General features: G+C 44.5%; 2 protein-coding genes and 2 long non-coding RNA genes across 4 annotated transcripts in view; 2 read left to right on the top strand and 2 right to left on the bottom strand.

Moving 5' to 3' along the window:
- Window positions 1–1,258, bottom strand: part of LOC118102508 (astrocytic phosphoprotein PEA-15) — a 33,096-nt gene extending 31,838 nt beyond the window's left edge. The window contains exon 1 of the mRNA XM_035148745.2: window positions 929–1,258. The gene's annotated coding sequence lies outside the window, so the exon portion shown is untranslated. The remainder of the gene's footprint in view (window positions 1–928) is intronic.
- A 3,762-nt stretch (window positions 1,259–5,020) lies between these two features.
- On the top strand, window positions 5,021–5,919 carry LOC118102720. The gene is made up of 3 exons (XR_004694735.2): window positions 5,021–5,304; window positions 5,563–5,600; window positions 5,764–5,919. It is a non-coding gene; the product is annotated as an uncharacterized LOC118102720 (long non-coding RNA).
- Window positions 5,920–9,508: 3,589 nt separating this feature from the next.
- On the bottom strand, window positions 9,509–11,378 carry LOC118102433. Its single transcript, XR_004694682.2, has 2 exons — window positions 11,099–11,378; window positions 9,509–10,025 (listed from the first exon to the last, which is right to left on the bottom strand). It is a non-coding gene; the product is annotated as an uncharacterized LOC118102433 (long non-coding RNA).
- Window positions 11,379–11,548: 170 nt separating this feature from the next.
- casq1b (calsequestrin 1b) lies at window positions 11,549–25,364 on the top strand. Its single transcript, XM_035148588.2, is given in 12 exon segments — window positions 11,549–11,964; window positions 21,693–21,786; window positions 22,571–22,671; window positions 22,759–22,870; window positions 22,954–23,027; window positions 23,135–23,265; window positions 23,370–23,415; window positions 23,510–23,564; window positions 23,668–23,768; window positions 23,900–23,974; window positions 24,494–24,758; window positions 24,761–25,364. Coding segments are annotated over 12 exon segments (1,326 nt in total). The 5' UTR covers window positions 11,549–11,727; the 3' UTR covers window positions 24,796–25,364.
- Window positions 25,365–25,512: the final 148 nt, after the last annotated feature.

Below are 25,512 nucleotides of genomic sequence, written 5' to 3'. Positions count from 1 at the left end.
ATAGGTGAAATATCCCCCCCCCACCCCACCCCCACCCCACTGCTCCTGGAACACATACACAGTCAGTGTTGGCCAGCCAGACACATCCATTCATAAAAGACCCACCCCTTCTCCGTTCACACACACACATTCACACAAACACACACTCACAGCCATGCAGGAGGGTCACGGGGGGTCAGCCGGGCTTTATTGTTGCCATTGACTGAAATCTGTGGGTTTAGAGTTTGAATTTTCAAGATAATCTGGTCCAAAAAAAGTGCTTTTATTATAGAAGGAAACCAACCTAACATTATGTCATATTATATTACACATTAAGTTGTTATAATTCAATTGAAGAAGCTATACCAATATTACAAAATCAAGTCATTTGCTATGTTGCGGGTGTTATTGGCTGTGAAGTAATGAAAAGGACACTGGATACATGAACGCCCTCAGCAACACTAAACCCAATCCAATTAGCCTAATCAATGGTGAGTTAAATGCCTTCCTGAGAATGGGAGATTCACCAACTTGCCACTGGGACTGTGAAGTTCAAGGTCTGGTCTGGTGGAGACAGCCCCTTGAACACACAACATGTTACCAATGCAAAAATAAAGATTTACACATTTTACGCACTTGTGGATGATGTGAAGTAAGTTATGCTCCCACGAGGGAACTTAACGCCCCATGTCTTTAACTTTTCACCCCCCCCAAAAAAACTAACCGGAAAAGTACATTTCACAATCTGTATCACTGAGTGAGGGAACGCGAGGACGGAGAGGATCCATATCCATGAATGGAGGAGGCCGATTCACAGTTAATGAACTACACCCCTTAAAGAAACAACCGCCCAGGAGGAGAAGAAGAAGGAGGAGAAGGAGGAGGAGAAGAGGCTTGAATGCGGGGAGGAGAGATGGAGGAGAGACGAGATGAATGAGGATGGACTCACCCTGAGCGCAGTGAAGTGAGTCAGCTACAGACAGAGATGCGGGAGCGTGCGGGACGATGATCTCCTCTGGGCGTCACGCAGATAAGAAAACAGCTGTTCTGCAGGAGTGTGATGTTTGTGGTTGAAGAAGAAGGAAAAGTCCACTCGGTCGGTGTCGCGTCTCTCTGCGGGGCTCCGGGGGCTCACAGGCGGATCTGAGGGCGTCTCATTGGCCGCGGAGGAAACAGGGGGAGACACGAGGAGGAGGAGAGGAGTCACTCGGAGAAGTGAGAAGGTTCCTCTGCGTCTGTGCGACTGTTCGATGCTCGGTGACCGAGAGCCGCTGCTCCACCGTGGACACGCCTCTTCCTCTGTGTCCCGCCCCCTCTCTCCATCTCTCTCTCTCTCTCCCTCCCTCTCTCTCTCTCTCCTCCATCTCTCTCTCTCTCTCTCTCTCCTTCTCTCTCTCCCTCCATCTCTCTCTCTCTCTCTCCCTCTCTCTCTCTCTCTCTCTCTCTCTCTCTCTCTCTCTCTCTCTCTCTCTCTCTCTGTGTCTGATTCATCCACAGATCGTCTATTGAAGACAACGACTCATTCAGTAGAACACATTGGTCACTTTATCACCATGAATCCCAAAAGCCTACATGTATATTCTACTGTGTCCGAGACCCAACGACAAAGACGACAAATAAGAAAACACAACAACAAATAAGAAAAGACTTGCGAATTGAAAATGAATCATAACCCACGTTGACAGATTATCCTTTGGGTCGAGTTCTTGATCTAATCACAGAGTTTAGACGAGAGAACCAGTTCAATGAGAACATAACCTCCTCGGTGTAAAAACTGCATGATCTTCACCAGTATCTTCACGTGTTTATTTTCCAGTGTGGCCACAATAAGCTGGATGCTTAATTCTGCACGGAGCATGAAACGGTTAATTATCCTGTCATTTGGTCTGTGATGAAAAACAGGGAGCACGAAGAAGAAACAGGCAAACTGAACCTTTTACCAGATGACACAGTTTCCTTAGGAAGAATGAAACACATGCAGTGTTTCTGCTGGAGAGCAAAAGAGAGATGAATACTATAAAACAAAGTCCGACTGAGACACACGAGTCTGTGAACATCCAGAATAATAATCACGTTTCATCCAAGGCTGAAGATTAATACAAGAGCATTCTCTGTTCTGCTGAGGAAAAAAAAGAGCAGAGTGAGAGCTCTTTCTCTCTTCTCCACCTCTGATCCCACTGGTTCTCAGACGCTGACACACACACACACACACACACTGACACACACTGACACACACTGTTACACACTTGCACACACACATTTTTCAAAGCTGATGTCACCGCGTTATCCGGTCCGCAAAATCCCTCCTCCTGTTTCTCTTTCTCCATCACAACATGATCCAAAACATCCCCCCATCACCCCTCAGACACACACACACACACACACACACACACACACACACACACACACACACACACACACACACACACACACACGAACCCAGACTCTGAGAGGTGACAGTGAGCCAACAGGAGCTGGGCCTCTGGGTGTTGGTCCCTCAGATGAAGTTAAATCATCCGTCACTTTCTCCTCCGAGGCCTCGTGAGACAAAACAAGTTGCTCTGCTGTTCGGCTGAAATGAAAACTCATCTCAGATCTTCCTCGTGATTCAGATTCCTCCGTGTTATTTATATTCTCTAATATATATTCATGTCAAAAGATGGGAAACACTTTTCTGATCTGAGGCTTAATATTAGATCTTTGTTATGTCATGAAGAACTAAGTAAAATGACAGTTTGGTAAATGTTCCATCCACTTACATGGGGGAAGCGGGATTTTTGACCTATACTGCAGCCCTCCACCAGGTGGCGATCAAGAGGAGCTGTCATGTCGAAGATAAACTAAAATCTATATCCTTAAGTGCAGAATGACTTTCTTCAAATAACTGTTCCCTTTTCGTGTTTCCGTCCAGCTTTGTTCCGAGAACTCTGAGCACTTTGTTTGTGGTCGGGGGAAATTTCCCAAACCTTGTTGTGCGTCTCATGACCGTCGGTCGTTCAAAGTTCTCCTCCCTCAGACACACTTGTGACTTCTCTGTCGGGCTGATGAGGCAGATCCTCAAAACCCTGGACATGAATAAGACTTGTGTTGTCGTGTGTTTGACCCTGAGGCCAGGACCAAGTGTCCTGTTGGACACAAATACACACACGTGAACACGTCGGTCGACAAGGACATTGAACAGTGACTATATCTGTTTGTTTTATTTGTGACGCTGCCTCATTTTAACCAAAATTTCCAGATGCACACGAACTCTGTGACTCAAACAGGAGAGTTGGTTTCTCTTTGTTTTAGTTAGCTGCAAAACGAATTAATGTTTGTTCCACCCATAGATGACGTGACTGCTCCCATAAGTGAAGCCACTAAATAGTTTTTTTAGTATTTTTGATGTAATCCTGACAAACCAATGCGTGATGGCAGAGGTAATAATAAGATAAATATAGAGAATAGAATGAGACGTGCATTTACAAAACAAATATAAAGTACTAAAATAAGAATACTTACATTCAATAAGTGCAATTTAAAACCAATGTTTGAGTCACTGCTTCAGTCTTTTTAAGGTTTAAAGATATTAAGATGTGTAGGAATCCAACAATGAGGCTCTGTGATTGTCTCTGGACACAGTGCATGTGATTACCATCAGAACCTGTGAGCAGCTAAATGAATCGGAGTCCTCTCACCGGCTGGTTTCACACAAACAATGAGTATTATTGTTGCTAACGTATGCTAATGAGCAGTCATTTGCATTTGGCAAAGCAGGAAATTCACACAGACGGATACACAAGCATCCGCATATCTATATATACATATCCAAATCCATTTAAATGTAATATATGAGTTCATGCCAACATTTGACCCGATCAAAATCAGCAGCCACTGAAAGAGCCGTGATGAACACAACCTGTTGTTGTATCTTCACAGGTCAGATGTTGATCCGCCTGCTGGGCTCCGTGCAGACATCTCACCAACGTGTCACCGAGAACAAAACACACACAGTTGGAGTCCGAACCATTTTTAATTTCTCTAAAAAAAATGTTTGGATTATTCATTGAGATTCTGAAAGGATCATTCTTTGTCAGTTTTGAGCCTCCACAGTGGAGAAAGGTCGAGGACGGATGCAGCACAGGTGTTATTACTGCATTTTATTATTATCATTATATTCACCATGTTGATACCAGTCACGTATGTGTGTGTGTGTGTGTGTGTGTGTGTGTGTGTGTGTGTGTTTTGCATCCTGAGGAAAAACAGGATCTAGATGAAATACAAAGGTAAGCTCCCCCTTTAAACACATATGTCTGTAAATGAGAGGTTACGTTAAAACTCAACAAGAGCGCATGTACTGAATCCTGTGTGTGTGTGTGTGTGTGTGTGTGTGTGTGTGTGTGTGTGTTTCCCCCCCTAGAGCCAACTAAAATAAGGAAGTTCTTGTTTCCCATCACAAGACCAGCTCGTTTGTCAGAGGGGAGAAGAAAGGCCCAGAGAGAGGAAGTCCTCCCAAAGAAAACATCTCCGAGGACTCAGCTGCAGAGAAAGAGAGGAAGGAGGGAGGGAGGGAGGCAGCGAGGGAGCGAGGGAAGGAAGGGAGAGAGGAAGTAGAAAACCACAAATGAAAGACAAAGGGAGGGAGAGATAGAAACCGAAGGGAGGAAGGATGGCGAGATGACAGAGGAGAAAGGAAGAGAGAGGGACAGTTGTGTCACAGTGTGTGAATGTGCTCATTGAGAGAGGGATGAGTCGGTGGAAAGAGAAACAATGAAAGTGCAGAGTCACTGCGACGCTTCCATTCTCTTGTTCTGCTGCTTTTACTTCGCTCTGTTCGTTCCCTGCGCCCTCACCTCATGGGCCTCGGCACGTCACCGGCTCCATTACACTGATTCACTTCTCACTGCTTTCGTTTCAGGGCTTTAACGTTTTATCACTTTGTGGTTTTCCTCCCTCGTCTTCTCTGCCTCAGTCCTGAAATGATTCAATTCTGTTTAAACCACGTGAAGCACTCTGTTGGATGAATAATATAATATAAATATGATGATGATGATGATGAGGATGATGATGAGGATGATGATGAAGAGTAAAGTAGTCCTGAGATTCACAGTGTGTGTTATATGTGATTCTGTCAACTCTATACCATTTCCTGTTTTATTTTGAAACCCCTTTCCCTAGGTGTTCAGCTGCTGACTTGACTTCCGGCCTCCGTGTGATTTGCACCTGTGCAGATGATGAGTTCCACCTGAGTCTCAGCGGCTTCCTGTCTCCTCACTCTTTGTCTCTGAGGCTCTGCAGCTTGTCCTTGTGTCCTCTTGGGTCTTCTCTGTGTCTGCTGGACCACCTGTAAGTTTATAGTTTATATATTTATAGTATATATATATGTTTTATGTTGTTAGGATGTAATTCAGAAGGTTTATTATTCTCAAATCCTTTTAAACTCACACTCCCAGATTTACAGTTGTGTTTTCATCTCTGTGTATTTGTTGTTGTTGTTGTTTTGCAGAATTACAGAAGCTTTTAAAACTATTTTTTATGAAACTTGGTGCAAAGATGAGACACATTTTAACATTGACATGTTTCTTTCTTTTTACATCTGTACAGATTTCCCAGGGACTCATTCATGGATCTTGATGAAACAGGTACAGTGTATTTAGAGGACTTGAATCTGAGCGTGTGCAGCTTGACTGGCACTTACTCACGTGACGTCACTGGAGGCACATTATCACATCTCATGCACTTTCTTCATGTTGTACTGTTCCCCTGTAAGAGGAGATGGTAAACATTTTGACGTTTCCTTTTCAGAAGATGCACAACAGGAACAGGAAGTAGACGTGATGTGTCTAATGGGCTCAAACCACAGACTGAAGATGAAGATGAGCAACATGACGGACCAGCCAAAGTGAAGCCAGAGTGTATGATCGCCACCTGCTGGCTGGCTGCAGTATAGATGGGACATGGAGCAAAGTAAGAAAATCTAAGTACTCGTTAATGTTTTATTCCAAAGAAGTTTTTGTCATTTTAGCTATCACACTGTTAATAGTTAATCTTTTCATTAAGTTTGGTGTTAATTAGTTATTTGGTATAAAAACAGGGTGAAACGTCGTGATTGACAGCTGGGACTGACTCGTGATTGGTCGTAACCTCGACACTGTGGCTCCGCCCCTCAGTCGCCACTGCGCCGACTCTAAATGCACAAAATGGAAGCGTTTGAATCTGGGAGGTTTTGGCTTCACTTCTGGATCGTGGGAGGAAGTGGTGACGCGTCGTCCATCTTTATCCATTCAGTCGTGTCTCCCTTCCAGCTGCTGTCGTTTGTCGTTCTGACATCTTACCTGTTTGCAGTCATCACTCACTGAATCTCTTTTTAAATCCTCCTCTCACAGACGGTTCTCACCTTCGTACTCAATCATATCTTAGAGGTGAATTTTAAAATCATTGCTCAGCATCCCCCTGTCTTTAACTCCCCCTGTGTCCTCGTCCTTCCACATAACGACACTGACTTTGCAGCAGAAATCAGAGGCTGAGCTCTAATGGCAGACGGCACTAAGTGCAGGCCGGCGGCTCGGGGCAGGAGACGCCGTTTATAAAGACGTGGCTCGGGGGGGGGGGATGACAAACGGCTGGAAACAGCCAGGTGACGGCAGACGGCTGCTGTGCCCTCGCCTGTTAAACCAGGACCCCATTAACGCTCTGCGCTGTGTTGGCCTCTGTGATTACATGAATATATCAGAAGCACAATTATGACTCTGAACATTATAGAAAATAATAGTCATTATTATGCCCTTTTGAAATTGTTGCATTTTCTGTTTAGAATTAGAAAACAGGTGGATGTGTGTTGCTGCTAATTCAGGGTTTAACGTGTAAATGCTCCACAGGCAAAGAAAAATTTGATTCTGAGCTTTTCACAGTTATGTTGACATAATGTTGTCCTGATACATAAACATACTAAAATAATCTTGACTACACCGAATAAGGAGTTTTACACAATCGCTCAGTCGATTTAAAAGCATAATTCCTAATGTGTAACCAATTGAAGATTCATTCTCCAGTGGGAATAAAGTTCAGTAGAGTTCCGCCCTCTGCCAAGGACAAAGTCATTTATGTTCTTTCATACATTACTGCAGAGAGCAAACCCATAAACCTGGGTTTGACTTACATTCAGTGTCCTTAACACTTCTAATGCTCAATAAAACTCTAGTTTATGTGCTACGTGTATTTGTTTTATACACATAAGTGTGTTTTGACAATGAATTAGTGTATTTATAACATTGATAATTGGATTATTGTAAATAATGACATCACAGTCAAGCTTTTACATGATGTCATCTGATTAACTTTATATTTGGAACCAGACATCACGTATTAAGCAGAATTTAATACACGTCTGAAATTATCTGTCTATACTTGAAATGACTAATTGAACGACCACTTGATTATGAATGAAAATAGGTGTGAATATATGGAAGTAACTTGTGATATGAGTTACCTTAAATGATAGAAACTTTGAGAAAACATGATAGGATATGACATGTACTCGGGCCTGTGTCCCATCTGTTAACATGGAGGCAGTTTGTGACTTACACGGCAACAAGAAGAAGGAATATTACACATTTTCCTTTTTACAGGTTGACACAAACATCTTCTTCACGTACCTGCCAGATGTGATTATCACCATAAAGTTCACAGTGTGTCAGCTTCGTGTTTACGGCTCGTCGCATTGACACAAACACGTTTTCTTGAATGATGTTTCATGAGTCGACACCCGGATCTTCTCAGGGTGACTTGAGTGTTTGATGTCTTCGTTCGCCCTCCTCCTGAAATGCTGCGGCCTGCTCCGAGTGGGGGGGGTAGAGTCGTGACTCTTCACTGCTGTTCGTCAGTTACGATCTGACGACTGAATTAACTCTTGTGCCGTGTCACAACATGTGTTCCTCACTCAGGATCGTCTGGAGTTTCTCTTCTTGTTATCAGCCGTTTTGTAATTAGCAGCTGGAAGTAAATTCATAGAATTGTTTCTCTTCTATCTTTTATTTTTGTGTTTTATTTAATATCCCCCCCCCCAAAAACGTAGAGATGATCAGTTTTAGACGGAGAGAGTAAAGGTCCGATTTGATTATTTCTCCCACATGTCCGTCGTCCTGTTCCCCCATTCCCCTGATGTCAGACATGCTGCATTAAGCCCGGTCGGGGGTCACACGTCCATACGACGGTAACTGGGCTCCATTACCAGCAGTTTCTTAATTAGACCATCCCCACAAGGCCCGTTAGCCAGGGCACAATTACAATCTCCAATTACGGCCTAAAAGGGTCATCGCAGTTAGTGTCGCTCAGAATCCTGCGGAGGTTTAGATCGCAGCTCGTTAATCACAACACAAAATGGCTGATGTGCTTTGTGACTGATGGAAAAGTTGAACATGTCCTCTGGAGCTCAGGGACCACATCACGGTTTCAGTGGCCTCATGGTTTCACCCATAGTCTGCAGGCTGTAGAAAGATGGATGACATTAGAGCTCCCTAGAGCAAAGCCAAAATGTCTCGATTGCCCCCTGGTGGCTGAATGCTGTATAGGTCATAAACCTCTTCCATGTTAGCAGATGGGACCAAACAAAAGTCAATGTACACGTTAAATATTTTAGCTTCATTTTTGTACAACGGGAGTAGTGGAGACATGTCGTCCATCTTTATAAACCGTCTAAGGATGAAATAGTTAATCTGATTTAAAGGTTGAAACCCTGAACCAGGCCTCAGATGTGAATATTTTCCGTCCCCGTCTCTTTCCACATCCTTGGTTCACAGATTTTACAGACATGGAGGCTACACACACACACACACTCACACTACAGCACGTATACACATCCTACACAAGCCAACTGTTCAGAAGCTCCATCAGTCTGTCAGGTTTTTGCGGTTACTAAGCAACATCTCGTCCTCCAGTCATCAGCCAACTGTCAGAGACGATCTTCATATTGACGTTTCCTGACGGGGACTACGTGGCCTCAGCTCGAGATGAACTTCTAGTCCACTGGCTCTCAGATAGTCATGAAACAAGCAGAAATATAAACCTGAGGAATTCTGCGTTCTCGTTTTACACTATTGTGTTGATTCTTGGAGCTCGGCCCCCTCATCATCCCCGGTAATTACCCTGCACTTATTAAACACATTCATTACAAACTAATTACAAGTCACAGCGGCACAGTTTCCTGTTTTCTTCTCCTTTATCTCCTTTCTTGACCTCCTCTCCCTCAAGCTTCCTCGCTTCTCTTTTTGTGATTTCCCCCCCCTCGTCTCAGTCCTTCGCTTCCTTTCTCCTAATTTGTCTCCTTTCCCCATCACACCTTGCACCTTCACTCCCCGTCTCCTCCTCCTGTGGTGGAGACCTTAGATCTCATCAACACCCGACTCAGGTGGAGGAGACGGCTCCGAGGCCCAATGAAGTCTGTGCTGTAATAACCGACATCTGAATGAAGCAGTTGTTCAATAAAGAGACGAGACCAACATGTGTCCTTTCATCCTGTGCAGGAAAAATATAAAAATGAAACCGCAATAACTGGGACTGATGGATGGACTTTACTCACTTTCATTTCAATTTGGCCTCGTGAGATGGAGTGGGGAGAGGAGTGTGTGTCTTTGTGTGTGTCTGTGTGTGTGTGTGTGTGCTGTTTGAGTCAACCTTCCAGTTGCCGTAGCAACAACCTCGCCACAAGCCACACGGATGCTTGTTTGTTGCTTGTCTTCCTCGAGCCGGTTTGAGAAGAGGGCGACGGAGCGATGAGATGGAGGAGATGGACTTGTACTTAGAGTGAGGGTCATTGGTGCCACTGCCAGAGGGGGGCGCTGTTGGCCTCAGAGGTGCAACAGTTGGGAGGTCACACACATCTACACACACAGATTTAGATGTTAAATGGAAACTGCAGTGTCAGCGGTTGCTCTGGATCATGAATGTGGCCTCGCCGTGTGTTGTCCTCCCTGATGACAGATGTTAGCAGCTGTCTGTCGGCTGGTTTCTCCCTGAACATGAGCTCTGATGTCACATCCTGCTGCGGAGTTCCATCACGGCACCAGTCGCTGTAATAAAAGATGATAAACGTGGCTCAAAGCTTTTCAGTCGCTCTCCAGTGACGCATGAAAAAGGAAATAAATAAAACCTTTGTAACTCTCCCTTGTGCACTTCGTTTGGATTGAGGGAGACTTTTGTTTTAACTTCAATAACCTTTTACACAGGTTTTGATTTTATTTCATGATTTATAATTTAAGCTAAATTAAAGTAGTTGAGAAACATAAACACACCAGCACTCGATTTATGTCTTGTATTATACTCCCCATGTGTTTCTATGGTAGAACTCTCCCCCCCCCCCCATGATGCCCCTCACCCACACGCTGTCTGACCGTCCATGTTGGCAGAGGAGAGGCCTGATCATGTTACACACTGTTATTAATAGTCTCCCTCTCCCCTTCCCCGTTGTAAACTAATATCTGAGATGATCTCGCTCCTCTGCTTACATCTCTCTTTCTCCCTCATCCCATGTTTCCTTTCTCCACTCACATCAGCTCTTTCAAAATAAAATCCAGGCGCATGTATTTCCGGAGAAGCAGATGAGTGACGTATAAAATGAGCCAATGTTCCCTCAAACAGCAAATTAAATCTGTTGATGGATTTGAGTCTTCAGTGTAAAATAAAGTCATGAAAAACAACAAATAAGGCTCAAATTCAAAAGTGTACAAAAAACATTTAAATATGAAAAGTGGTTTGGAGTTTTTCCTACGTGCTTGTGTCATGTGACAAGTAAACGGTTTCCATGACAACCGAATATGCCTCACCCACTTTATTCAAAATAAAAAATTCATGTAATATTTCCACTTTACTCATGTAAAAGTACAACTTTTTACTTGCAATATTTCGAGTTTTTTAAGCCTTAGATTTAGTTTTCCCTCTAAATGTCCCTACTACTCGTAGTACTGGTGTAAAGTGAACATTTTATGAATGAACTGTACATAAAAACACAATCAGTTAGAAATATCCTATATTATTATTATTACTGATAGTGTAACTTTTTGTAAAACCAAATGTTTTTCATTGTCATGCATTTTGAATTGGAACTTAGACTCATCAGTGCTTGCAGGACACCCTCTGACCCTACGTGCACGGACGCCATCTTGTCCACAGCGTTCGTCTCGCTCAGGCCTTATTTTTAGCGAGAGTCCGGCTCCTCGGCAAAACTTAATATGGGAATGGCATCCTGGAGCTCTTCTTTCCTCCGGCTCTCGTCCGTACATCCATCCATACCTTCTGTCCTCCAAGACACTGAGCTGGTATCTGGAGCTCCCCGAACACCCGACGCAACCGCCGTCCCTTTTCATAGCCACTGCTTCAAGCAGCTGTGACCCGAGGCTGACTCCTCCCACGTTACCACCCCTCTGCTATTTCCCTGAGCCCCCTCCCCTCAGGGTGCGCCCGGCTTTTTTGGCAGCCCCTCCATCGCGGCTCCTGGACGAGTGGGATCAGTGTCTCGCGGCCCCAACAAGGGCCCCTCCTCTTTCTGTGGGCGTAAACCACGTGTGGCTCTTTTAAAAGGAGGGGGTCCCCGTCAGAGCGGCTCTTCTCTAGCCGGTGGGGTCAGGAAGTGGTTCCTAACTCTCCCGTGTTGACACCAGCTAGTGTTAGGAACGACGTAAAAACCTTCAGGTGTGTTTTTCTTCCACCTCCGACCCCACGTCGATAGTAACGGCTCTGAGAAGAGGAAGTCTTCTGACCACGGTGACGATAGCCATGAAGTGGGGCTGGGTGTTTCTGGGGGTCTTCCTCTCTTTGGGGGCCCTGTCCTGGGGCAACAAAGGCTTAGAGATCCCCAAGTATGATGGCAAGGACCGCGTCCATGCCCTCAGCTCGAAGAACTACAAGTCCGTCATGAAGAAGTACGACGTGATGGTGATCTACTACCACAAAAACGTGGACGGGAACCGCAGCGCCATGAAGCAGTTTCAGATAGAGGAGCTGGCGTTGGAGGTGGGTCCCACGCCAAAGCATGACACAGGATGGATCTGTTGCCTATGTGGGGGAAAGGGTCATAGTGGGGAGGAGGAGGGGAAGGGAAGCGTTTCACATGGATCCTTTTGGCTCCGGTTGGGGATCCCTGGATGCAGACGTGGCTTTTGCTATGAGGGTTCCAGGTGAGGAGGATAACTGCTGTGGGCAGGTGAGGAGGAAGAGAGCAGGTGTCACGTTGACGGATTCGTGGATTTCGGGTGAGGCATCCTGCAAAAGTAATTTGAAAACTCGGGGCTTTGGTGTCCGAATCGTATGTGTCTGAATTCACTCCAGTGTGGATATAGAAACGTTTGCTAACACAACCTCTGGCCTGGTTGATGTGTATCAAACATGCTAAGACATTTAGCACCACGTTAGCATGCAGTTCAAACTAAATAAGAAACCTGGCCAGGGGGCGTCCTGCCTCTCGCCCAATGTTGCTTAAAGGATACGTTGTATAGATGTTGGATGCGTTTAGAAACCTTGGACAGTAACTAAATTAATAAAATTTCCCCTGAAGGTTCATAGTCAAAGACCCAGACTGGGCTTTAGAACCTTCTCTCTCAGGAGGGCCTCTGGTTGAAGGTGGTGTTTCTTCTCTTGTTGTTACGTTTGCATTCTTCCAGTTTCGTGTTGGAAACATTGTCAATGTGCACACGAGCTGATTTTATTCTTGCTGCTGCATTGTCTCATCAGCTTATTTGGACATTTCTCAGACATTTTACTACGAGCCTGTCAGGAAAATATCTGGATTTTAGTGTCTGTCTGAAAAGCACAAGAGAGTTGTTCTGTTGATTTTGTCCCCGGATGTGATGCATGATCATTTATAGCTCCGTTTAATCCACAGTTAGATTCTGGACAACAAGCAAATATTTCTCTTCCAGAAGCTGAGGTGCCTTTGAGCCAGGCACTTTCTCTTAGTCTGCTGCACTCAACAGATGCACTGTGCGTCTTTTCTGGAGTCTCTATTAAACCTGTAGGACTCGGGCCTGCAGGCGAAGCACCTGGGCCGCACTGTCAGCCGGCGTGTCCACAGCACCGCGTCCTGTCAGATCCACAGTGTCTTCTTACAGAGTGTCGCTGACACGGGCCTGCGTAAGTCACCTCTGTAAATAGCCCAGCACAGCGCTGCGTGCTTAGCAGGAGGCTAACGGCCCTCGTGGGACGGACGGAGAGTTTAGGGGCCGTACCTCACCTCTGTTCCCTTTCACCACACCCCCCAGCGAGAGCAGCCGAAGCCCTAAACCATCATTTACACACACAAGTCATTGGATCTGATCAATTTCAGATCAGCGCTGCCAAGGGGAGCTTCTTGGCCTCAGAGAGCGATGCTTCCTGGAGCAGATCCACCGCTCGACTCTCACTTGTCTCACCCACTTCCTGCCAGTTGAGGCCGTCCAGCCAATCGGGAGAGAGCACTGGAGGTGTTCAGAGGGGGATGCTTAAAATAGCTGGTCATTACCACCTCTGAATCAGGGAGCATGAATTATTAAGGTGCAGCGCTCGGGGAATAAAAGCTTAACTACCTTTTGTTCAAAGCTTGGACCGGATACGATCCGTCATGTACTTTAAGACTGTTTCTGTTTGACCTCTGACCTTTAACAAACTGTAAATGCTCTCGCTCATCAATCACTGCACGGCTCAGATTGCAGCGATCTTTTTACTCAACGCACTCTTTCATCAACACACACACACACACACACACAGGGTTGCTATGTCACCCTGTGTGACATCCAGTAAACTGAGCAGAGCCACACTGTATCACAATACGTCCATGGGCTTATACAGCTTTCACTTAATTTGATCTTGTTTATTTTAGAGATATATAAATACTTCATTAAATAAATGCAGAAATAAGGAATATGGGAATACAGGAAGAGCCTTTTTAATCGAACTGCATTTATTCTTTTATTTATTCAATTGTGTGTTTAGGCATTTATTTATTTATTTAACCATTTATATTTGTTCTTTATTTTATTTATCCTAGTGGTGTTTGAATTTCCCAGCGGCTCTCAGGGGAGCTTCTAACGACTCACACACGTGCACACGTTGAAGTGCATGGCAGCGCGGTCGATTGCAGTTTGTTTTCTAATTGATAGATTTACCGTTCAAATACCACGGCCCAATTTATTTAAATCGTTTGCTCTCGAATGCAGTCAGTGGTGAAGCTGATGATAAAGTTAGAGTCAAATAAAGACAGCAGGAGCGTTTCAACTGACTTTGGTGGCCCCAGGTATAAAAAAGGGACCTGGGGGGGGTGGGGCCCCACATCGAACCAAACCCTCCCTACCTCATCGTGACAATCTGAAAACGATTATTTTGTTAGTGCATATTGTTCATGGGATATATGAGGTCTTCAACCAAACCAAACGTCTCATCCTGCAGAGGCTGGCGTTCTGAAACTCTAGATTTCAGAAACTGCATTAAAGTGACTTGAACGGTAAAAGAAGCTGAATTCATTGATGTATATGTCGCTATAAGACTCCTGTAGAGAAACGTGAGCGTCCATTTAAAGAGTGTAAGCGACGCGCTAATGGAGAAGACGCACCGAGGATGTTTCTCTGATTTATCCGCCAGTTTAAATAGAATTCTCTTGCTAACAGAGAAAGGTGACGGAGGTGGACACAAGCTGTGTGAACACGTGTCTCTCAGGAAATCTTCACGGTTTGAGAATCTCGTCTAATCTCCGTCCGTCTACTCGGAGACCCGGGAAAAGGTCAGACTGTTGCCGTGGTAACCGATAGCTAGACATGTCGGAGCCCTCCTCGTTTCACCGGCACAATAAATTTCATGCCTGCATTTTTAATGGTAGAGAGAGAGAGAGAGAGAGAGAGAGAGAGAGAGAGAGAGAGGATGTTGTATGAGGTTTGTTTTAGGCAACAAGTCTCAGACGGCTGAATCAATAAGCTGCTTGATTCTGCTATAAGAATCAAAACAACTGAATTCAAATTAATTAAATTAAAAAGTCTATTACAAACGTAAATAATTTTCATCCATAGCAATATAACAAAAGAGAGAGAGTCCCCGTTGAAAACCTTAAAAACTCCCGGTTTCTTCGATCCGACACGACGACCTGTGAACCTGCGGCTGCCAGACGACTATTATTGACTCTGACTTGAAGCCACGGACGCTGACGCCCTTTGTCCTGAATGCACAAGTGGGTTCGGATCTGATTACCTCCAGTTATCTTGGCTCAGGCTGGGCCAACGGGCCGAGTCTCTGCGGACTCTTGGTGACCTGCAGATCCGTCAGCTTCAAGACACTTGGCCTCTCCCAGGATTCGATGCTGTTGCCTCGCCACAGGAAGCAAACGTTTTATTCGCCTCCATTTTCCGTTGGTGTAACCTTAAACAAAGATAAAAACTATTCCTGGAACCACCCCCTGACCTGGATCTTTACTAAAATGTGATAAGTTCTTCCCGATGTCTCCACTTCCTCAAGATTTCCTGGAAATGGGTCGAACAGTTTTCTCGTAACAAAACGAACAGGGGTGAAAACATAACCTCCCCGGGGGAGGAACTTAAGCAGCGCTGGATAATTAACATTTAGTGACACTGATGTCAAACTGTGTGGGAGCCACGTCGTTGATAGAGCTCCTCTTACCTTTCCTCCTCCGTCCCCCAATTAAGGGTGTGAAAGACTCTAAATTAAGACCCAATTGGTCCCATGTGATGTCATTAGCCGTGACAGGAGTTAGATGAGGTGTCCTCGCTCTTCCTCCGCGATGATGACGGCGTCTCCTCGGCGCTGATGGGTGAAGACGTTTGTTTGCGTTCCGCCTCGTCCACTTTCCTCCGAGTCAGAACCCACCTGTTGTTTGTGGAGGATTAAGAATGGAGGCTCAGCTGTCGTTGAAACGTATAGTGTCACAATATGGATGATCTGAGATGTGTTAAATGCTCCATTTGATGGTGTTGAATTATCCCAAATATAACTTCACCTTTGAATCACATTAATGACATGTGCATCTCTGTGGTGACTAATGTGTAAGAACTGAGTGTTCACAGTGGAATATGATCCATGGGCTCGGTTCACAGGTGTTTTATCTGAAATTCATGTTCCCGTCGGGTTCGGTCACGTGGGCTCGGCTCTGCTTGTTTTGTTTTTACGCTGCACGTGCTTGAGATCGAGAAAACATCGGGTTCGGGTCCGAAAGATTAAAGTGAAATATTAAGATAACATGAGTTTTACCTTTATTGATCCTCTGTAGCAGAAATTCCGAATCGACACAGCAGCACAAGGACAAAATGTTATAAGAATTGAAATAAGAAAGTAGAAATACTATTTACAATAAAAATATTCAAAATATGTACAAGCCTTTTGCCTTTTCATACAAAAGTTGGGCTTTTGCATATAATCTAATTTGTATATATTTAATTATTATTGTATTATTCAAAACTGCAAAAGTAGAGGCTGAGGTATTTAGTTCCAAGCTAGAGAAACTACAGAATCCTACATTACCCATGATGCAACACATTATGTTAATACTGGAGGTGTCATTGTAGATAAATACTTGATGACATCACAGTGACATCATCAGGGTTACTTTCTTTTACTGCTTTTCTATAAAAAAAATGTTTATAAAGAAAAACAGACCAGAAACATTGACATACAAATGTGCAGCAGATGCAGAAATTAGATTATTTTAATACATGAAATAGGAAAAAAAAAACTAAGTCAAAGCGATTTCAGGGCATAACTTGGATCAAATGTCCACAAAGACCACCGGTGGTTGAATATTAGCTGAGGCGGGGGTTCTTGTACATGTCTGCAGACTTTACAGCTCATCGACGGACCTGTCAGCGTCTCCCGTCCAAAATAGTTCCCGAGAGCTCGCATGCTGTTTCTGTCACGCTAAATTTACCATCCGCCCGTCCCCTCAGCTCCGTGGCTGTATCTCCGTGAAGGGAAATAATCCGGAGAAGAATAGATATGAATATCGACGAAGTTGACGAGATTATTACGATTTCACCTTTTTCTGACAGAAAAAAGGGGACGATTTAAAATCTGTCTATATCATAGATGGATATTATAGATGCTGGAGGAAATATGAATGAAGCTGCAATAGACTGTTGTAGTTTACCTTTTAAGTTTGTTTCATGTCCCATCTGCTTACATGGAGGAGGCGGTGTATATGAGCCAGCCATTAGGGGGCGATCCAGACATTTTGGCTTCACTTTTAGGAATAAATAACATATCAAAATATTTAGTTGTGACTGTGCACGCTTGCTAACTGATCTTTATTAACACACCTTTGCTTCGTGGCACCTTTTTTTGTTACAACCAAAAACACGACTCAACCGGTGAATGCAGATGTTTGTAATGAAATCAAATGTGAAAACCTCCCACGGCTCCATCCAGCACTTCGAGCCCCGGCCTCTTTAACGTGACGAGAACAAGCGATGCAGGAGGATCCAGGGTCGATCAGCGGAGACGTGTTTGTAATGCGGCTTATTTCTGTCAAAGTGAGTCATTCACAGATGGTCCCGGACTCTTCTGCCCTCGCAAGTCGCTGCAGCCAATCCGCTCGTGTGCCTGTGAGAGTTCTAGAAGCTTTACCATACATTTCACACGTCTCCCATGAGGCCGTGTTGTGCCACGGAACAGAAAACTGTAAACTCCAAGTTTGAGGAATCTTTATTTTATCTCTAAAAGCAGGCGTTTTGAAGAAGCTTTTGAAAAATCTGAGATGAAACTGGTGCAGTTCCAGTAGCTGCGGGCGAGTCAGAGTGTTGTCAGTGCTCGTGTGTATGAATCTTTCATGCCCACCCCGGCGCAGTGTTATGTAACAGCCCTGTGTAGAACGTCCTGATGTGTTACAGCAGCCATTACTAATTTACCGTTTTGGCTGACGGGGAAACGCTGGCTCAACTTCTAATCTTGCACAGATCCCAGGACACTCGCTCACACAGGAAACCTTTTCATCTTCCCTCTTTTTACCGATTCAGCTCTAATTTGAGATCATTATTGTGAAGTCAGACGTACTTTTTTACTGGGAAGAGGAGAAAGTGATGTCGTGTTTTGGTAACGAGATATTGTGGCGTCGTCGTGGTTGAAGAGGTTGTGTGTAGAGAAGGAAACGTGGTGGTGTCGATAGGATCAATTAAACGACGAAGACGTGACGAGGAGCCGACTCTCAAACACCTGATTGAACCTCTGCTGAGCTTCGTTCACTTCCTCTTGCCGTGTGTGCAGTTCACAGTGAGAGTAGAACACCTGCAGATTCCTGAGGTGACGGCGTGTCACTGCCGCTGACACCGTGATGAACAGGTTCAGAGTGCTTCCTGCTTTGAGCTCCGGCTAATGAAGTGAAATGAGAGAGGTTTAGAACGACATGGATGCAGCCGCATTGTAGCTGTGAAGCACGTGTGAATGGATTCCCTGCAAATCACTGTGATTACACTCCTGCTTTCTCATTTGGGTCTTTGTCTGAGAGGTTTTTCATATCTGAACTGTGCAGCAGGAAAGAAAGAGCCAATTGTTTGTGATGACAATGAAAAGGTCTCGAAATAATTCCCTGTGACCCAGCGTGGGTACGATCTCGACCCCTGGAGAGGGAGGAGTTGATCATCAGTGCAATCGAATGCAAAGAGATACGACAAAATATCTGCGTCCACATGAGAACACCTGGTTCCCCCCCCCCCCCTGTGGCTGCAGAGGGCGCTGTCGCTAATAAAAATTACAATGTGCGAGATCAGAGACTGGTGGTCCGAGAGCATTTTAGACAAACGTGTTGGGTCCGTGGCAATAACACCAGTCAGCAACCAATAGGCTACATGTTGCTAGGCTAACCAGGATCAGTGCACAGCAAGTATTTCAACGTCTACATTACAAGAAATACGAGCCCTCGGCTGTGCTGCCAACCTGCCACCCTCCCCCCGGCTCATCAGTCGATGCCAAGTGCAGCGAGGACCCAGAGCACGTTTCTGACAACTCACCGTGGCGCTCTGCCCTCGCATCGCGTCACCTGACGAGCCCACGGTGACTGGGCTTCGGGTGATGGAGCCAAGCGGCGACTTGCTGACCTCTCACTTGGCTCTGCACCGGCCGGGCTACCGGATGTTAACGAGGGAGCAGAATGAGGAGGGTGAGCGGGCGTCAGGGGCTGAGTTAGGATTTACAAAATATCCAGAGGATGGGAAGGAAAATGAGGAAGAGAAGGAAGCAGAGAGGAGAGGTTGGTTTTCAGCGAGGACCAAACTGATGAGCGTGGCTGACAGACGTGATGGATGTCAGTAAAGTGTCAGGTGTCTGCTGCCGTCCATCAGCCCCGCCTTCTCCACACCCGTTTCTATATGTGAGGGATCTCGGGCCTCTGTTCTGCTCCTCAACAGGCTTCTCACACGACCTTATATAGCTGCTCCTGCTTCGCTTCCACCTCCTCTGCAAGAGCCCGAATCTTCTCCTCTTATAAATACCCCACTCGTACGAGTGTGGCCTGTGCTGACGGGGGATACAGGGGAAAAGTTTGCGCTTCAGCAATTTGATATTCAATCTAATTAATCGTGAAAATAATGAAACAGAAAGTTGTGAAATATGAGCTTGTCTTTTATTTATTCACCAACATACAGATTTTGTGAAATCATGTGCGTAGCCGTATATCATAGACTGTAAATAAAGATGGACGACATGATGGCTCCCAAAAGTGACGCTCAAGCCTCTCAATTGACCCCTGGTGGCTGGCTGCAGTATAGGTCTTGAATCCCGCCGCCTCCATGGCAACGTGGACAAAACAAAAAAGTTAATACATGTCAAAAATGCTGGTTTCTGTCATGTCTCTGATTTTGATAAGTGTCGGCAAACCTTGATACCGCGGCTTCAACCCCGATCACTACTACGCAGACTCTGGCTCCAAATGTCATAGACGGTGCAAGACGGCAGCGTTCGTGTCCGGGATATTTTGGCTTCTTTTCTGCATAGCGGGAGGGTTTTATTTACAGTCTATAGTGTGTATGGTGAATTCTGGCTTATTTACAGTGTTTTTCTATCGATTAACGAGCACCGCTTCCTATCAAATCAAATCAATTCAACGTGTGTGTGTGTGTGTGTGTGTGTGTGGGGCTTTAATTGTCCTCTCTGTGTTTACGTTCGGACCCGTCTTGTCTCCTCTGAAGGCCGCTCCCTTCTGTTGTAAACCTGGAGGCTGTGAGTATTGTGCTTTGCCCTAAAGCGTTACCTCTTCTTGCAGTTTATCACGAGACAAGCAGCAAATACCTTTCAGGTATGTCACGGCCTGCCTCCCTGTGTCTGCTCGGCTCCTGATCCCTGTGCCGCTGCTGATTTGTTTCTGTGGTTTTTAGTCTCTGAAACTCCTGTTGTCCCAGAAAAATGGAAGAAAATGATAATTCTTATGGAATTCTCAAAACATTAAAATAATTACGCTTCATAAACTCGAGATTAAGGGAGAACAATTTAATTAGAATCACGTTCTGCTCCAAAAATGTTCCCAATGAGGAACTAAACCAGCACCACAGTACACACACTCATAAATATCAGTCTGTTAAATATGGCTCATTTAAAAAAAATCTAGATCCATGAATTATTCCCCGGGAAATTAATGAAAAGTTCAAAACACAAGCAAAATTTCATTTACCTTTACGTTATATCACTAAGGTCACAGGAACGTCTTTCTTAAAGGAACAGTTTGACATTCTGCTAAATGCACTTGTTTGTTTGTTTGTTTGCCGTTTTATTCTGAAGCTAGAGCCGGTTCACTTCCTCCCGAGCTTAGGCTAGTTTAGCTTAGCATAAAGACTGGAAACACAGGGACTGAGAAGTTAACACACTCTCACACTATGTCTTTGTAGAACAACCCCCTCGCTGGACTTATAAAATAAGATTTTATGTTTGAATATGCAGAATTAGCATTGATCCTCTCGCCTCAAACTTCAGCAGAAAGTATCCGCATGAGTAGAAAGATGTCGGAGCGAGAAGTAATGTCCTTATTGTCCTGATTTGGGTTAAAGCAAAAGAAGGTGGAACATTTCCCACGATCCTGAGGAAACTAAACTCTGCCGACCAACAGAATGGATGCTGCCTGTGAAGCACGTCCTCCATCTTACTGCACAAAGCGCTCTGTGCTGGTGCTTTCAGGCATTTGGCTGCTTCTGAATGTCGTCCACTCTGCAAGGCTGCTTCATACGCTGCTGCGTCTGTGTGCAAAGGCCCGAAGGTGCTGAACTGAGCGAATAAGCAACAACACGTAGAAGAAATCAACACAAGAAACAAGTGTTTGTGTGTATTTGTACATACAAGTATGAGAGATGCGGTGTGCAGACAGTTTATTTACAGTATATGTGCATGTGTGCAGCGGCTGAATGTTCCCATAGGGCGAGCCCCTCTCCACCACACCTGTCGCAGCGTCTCTTCACCGCCACATATTTGGCTCAAGTTCTGCCCCTCTTGTTCTTCTGGTGTCTGGAGACCCCGCTGTCCACGCTCCCCTCATGCCGGCTTACGGGGGCTGTCGATTGTTGGCTTCGGTTTCACTCCGATTTAGAAAGTGCAAGGCAGCAATCCAAAGCTTTTGCTTTTAAGGCCTTGAAAGTGAGATGAAATGCCAAGTGTGTATTTATCTTGTGTAAATGAAACTTTTTACTGGAGTTCTGAGATTAGGGAATCAGACGGCCGCACACGAGTCAGACGCAGAATCAGCACTCGTATGAAACTAAATAGAACTTTCTCTCCGTGTGTGTTTCTCTGTGCAGCTCGCAGCCCAAGTCCTGGCCGAGCTGGACGACGAGGACATTGGATTCGGGCTGGTGGACGAAAAGAAGGACTCTTCTGTGGCCAAGAAGTTGGGTAAGACTGAAGATTTTTTTTTTAGCTCAGTTAAAATTATCTCTTTCCTTTAAAATCTAGAATTGCCTTCACGGAATGTCTCAGATCAAGTGACAAACAACAACAGCAAATTCTCCTCATTTGTCCCAATTCTCAGACGTCACAATCGTCCCCAGTTATTATTATCGACCAAACAAGAGATGAGCACGAACCTGAATCCAAATGTATATGTGCTATTAAAAATAATTTGACAAAAATGTAACTGTAAATATGGGATTGAAATTTGAGAAAAGACTTGAGGCCTAATGGATTAACATGTGAAACAGTGCTGCCCCCAAGTGTTCACCAAAGATATTTCAGCCGTGTGTGTGTGTGTGTGTGTGTGTGTGTGTGTGTGTGTGTGTGTGTGTGTGTGTGTGTGTGTGTGTGTGTGTGTGTGTGTGTGTGTGTGTGTGTGTGTGTGTGTGTGTGTTATAACTTTCCACATATTGTTTGCTGGTGTTGTGTATGGAAAAGAAAATATTAATTAATTTGCAGCACTGCCCAAAGAGTTAATTTGACATAAATTGCAATGTTACTTGATATATTCTTAAACCAATAAGCTATATTTATAATAATAAGCTACTATAATGTTTTCAATTTACACCTGTACATGTTAAAGTATATATTTCATATTCTCTTATTTTTGTGATTATGTGAATGCTCCCTAATTCTCCTATGACAATAAAAGGAATTATATTAGGTTGTATTTTATTCTATTGGCTGCATAAGGAAACGTTCTGATGAAACACTCTTCTCTCCTCAGGTCTGGACGAGGTGGAGAGCATCTACATCTTCGCCGACAACGAGATAATCGAGTACGACGGCGAGCTGGCCTCAGACACCCTGGTTGAGTTCATCTATGATGTAAGAAATCTGTGGTCATTACATTTCTACACAGGGCAGCTGCAGTGATATTGTTCTGTATAATAATCCATTTAATCCACTGGTCAGGTGATCGAAGAACCAGTGGAGATCATCGACAACGAGCGCGAGCTGAAGGGCTTCCACAACATCGATGAGGTCATCAAGCTGGTCGGCTTCTTCAAGAGCGGGAAATCTCCTCGTAGGTGGAAGTTGACGAGCTTCAGATCAGTTACAATGAATATTTCCTTCAGTTCTATATTCTTCTGTCTGTTCTCCATCCAGACTTCATCGAGTACGATGATGCTGCCGAGGAGTTCCACCCCTTCGTCAAGTTCTACGCCACATTTGACCCCAAGGTTTGAACTGTTTTATTTTCAATTTCAAAGGAGAGCAATAGAGCAAAAATAAATTCTGTTGAAATGTTAATATTTTCTGTTTCTCCTCTCGATTCACGCGACTTCAGATCGCCAAGAAGCTGAAGCTGAAGATGAACGAAGTTGATTTCTATGAGCCGTTCATGGAGGATTCCGTCACCATTCCAGGGAAACCCTACATCGAGTCCGAGCTCGTGGACTACATCGAGCAGCACGACAGGTGTGCTGCCGAAACAACTTATCACCACATTTAGCAAAAACATAAGATCATCGTTTAAATATTTCAGTGCGAAACATTTAAATTTGAATATGTTAATGCTTCAGGCCCACTCTGAGGAAGCTGGAGCCTCACAGCATGTACGAGATCTGGGTAAGAGACGTCTCTGTAATTAAAGAGATTCAACAATATTCATATTTCACCTTGATTTAAAGAAATGGACATGTCCCCGTCTCTCTGTTTACAGGAGGACGACATTAATGGAGAGCACATTGTTGCCTTTGCTGAGGAGGATGACCCTGGTTACTTGTTTTATTCTTTATTTATAATCATAGCTCTGATTTATCCACAAAGCACCCCCCCCCCACCCCCATCCATATACCTGACCTTTGACCTTTTCTCTAGATGGTTATGAATTCCTGGAAATCCTGAAGGAGGTGGCACGTGAGAACACCGACAACCCAAACCTCAGCATCATCTGGATCGACCCCGACAACTTCCCCTTGGTATGAAACCCCCCCCCCCGAACATAACCCGTATATGGCAACTTATTAACACTGCTGAAAATTGCTGCTAATGTCTAATGGTATCAGAACATATATTATATAATTTGATGTGATGTCTCTGTCGTTTTCAGCTGGTGCCGTACTGGGAGAAGACGTTCGGTATCGACCTGTCTGCTCCTCAGATCGGTGTCGTTGATGTTGAGGATGTAAGCAAACTCCATCCATCGCCCGATAAATCCCAAAACTAAATAAATGCTGCAAACTTGTTCGGAGTACTACCCAGAACAAAAAGTATACACTTAGAAAAAATTGTGTCAGTAAATATTTTACATTTTAACACATTTGTAGTTTAAATTGTTAAAGGGGCAAGTTTTTTTATTTTCAAACAATAAAAAATATACAAAACTTTGGTTTTATGTGCATGCTAACCAGCTAGCCCTTTCTTGTCCTGTCTTGCAATACCATGTTGTACCTCAAAGGGCGATAGTGAGACATTGCAGCATCCTGCCTGCTCTCAGATCAACATAAGTAGCAGCTGTGAGTAACCATAAGCAAATCACGTCGATCGCCCCCTGGTGGCTGGCTGCATTAAAGGGCATAAACCCGGCCTCTTCCATGTAAGCTGATGGGACGTGGACCAAACTAAAAAGTCACGTACACGTTGTGGTATGAACTGATTTTGTCCTTTGGTCATTTCGTAAACTGTCTCTGTCCGTCCTCGACAGGCCGACAGCGTGTGGTTGGAAATGGACGACGAGGACGACATGCCCACGGCTGACGAGCTGGAGCAGTGGGTCGACGATGTTCTGTCTGGAAAGATTGACCCAGATGATGATGATGAAGATGATGACGACGACGATGATGATGATGACGACGACGATGACGATGACGATGACGACGACGACGATGATGACGATGATGATGATGATGACGACGATGATGACGATGATGATGATGACGACGACGACGATGACGACGATGATGATGATGACGCGACGACGATGATGACGATGATGATGATGAATAAATGTTTACTGCCATCTTTTACTTCATTTTAATTTAGCCAGTAATGGCGAAAGCTAAAAGTAGAACAGTTTTTACTAACATCAGCAAACACTGTGTCTGTTTGCCTCGTGTACAGTTTCCTACGAGGGACAAATTTCATGACCCTCTGGGAAACTTTTACTGTCAGTTAGCGAAGGAGATTTTCAGAAAGGCAGAGGGTTCGATTCCCTGCTGACCAACAGCTCTGAGGTTCACGATGAGGCTAACACAAGCTAACTCCCCTGACGTTCTCTACCTACTGTCACAGGGTTGTCCCCTTTCTCATTTCCTCCACTTTACTGTAATCCTGTTTCCATGACGTTTTCTACCTGATGACGAGAAGAAACAAACTCGCTCTTGTACTATTTTTGAAAAGAGGAAACCTGAACTCACTGGACAGTCTTAAAATTATTGCAATCTTGGAAAACCATCAAAGTACCAGATAATAAAATACTACAATACAAGTTGTTTCTGCTCTCATATTAAAAATGAAAAAGAATATTTCCAAACCAATGCTGTTTGTTGTTTTTAAAATATACTGCTATACGTGTGTGTGTGTACTTGTTTTTGTTGACTCTGTAGGACAGGGGTATTCAACAAAAATTTAAAGAGGTACAGATAGAGAAGATTTCTTGAAGCAAAGGTCCGGAAGATCATAATGTCTAACTATTTAGTGTGATATATATTTAAGTAGCCTAGT

Source organism: Hippoglossus stenolepis, chromosome 23 (assembly GCF_022539355.2).
Source record: "Hippoglossus stenolepis isolate QCI-W04-F060 chromosome 23, HSTE1.2, whole genome shotgun sequence".
In the NCBI taxonomy this organism is placed as follows: Eukaryota; Metazoa; Chordata; class Actinopteri; order Pleuronectiformes; family Pleuronectidae; genus Hippoglossus; species Hippoglossus stenolepis.
The sequence above is the reverse complement of the archived record's forward strand: the minus strand, read 5'-3'. Positions and strand labels throughout refer to the sequence as shown.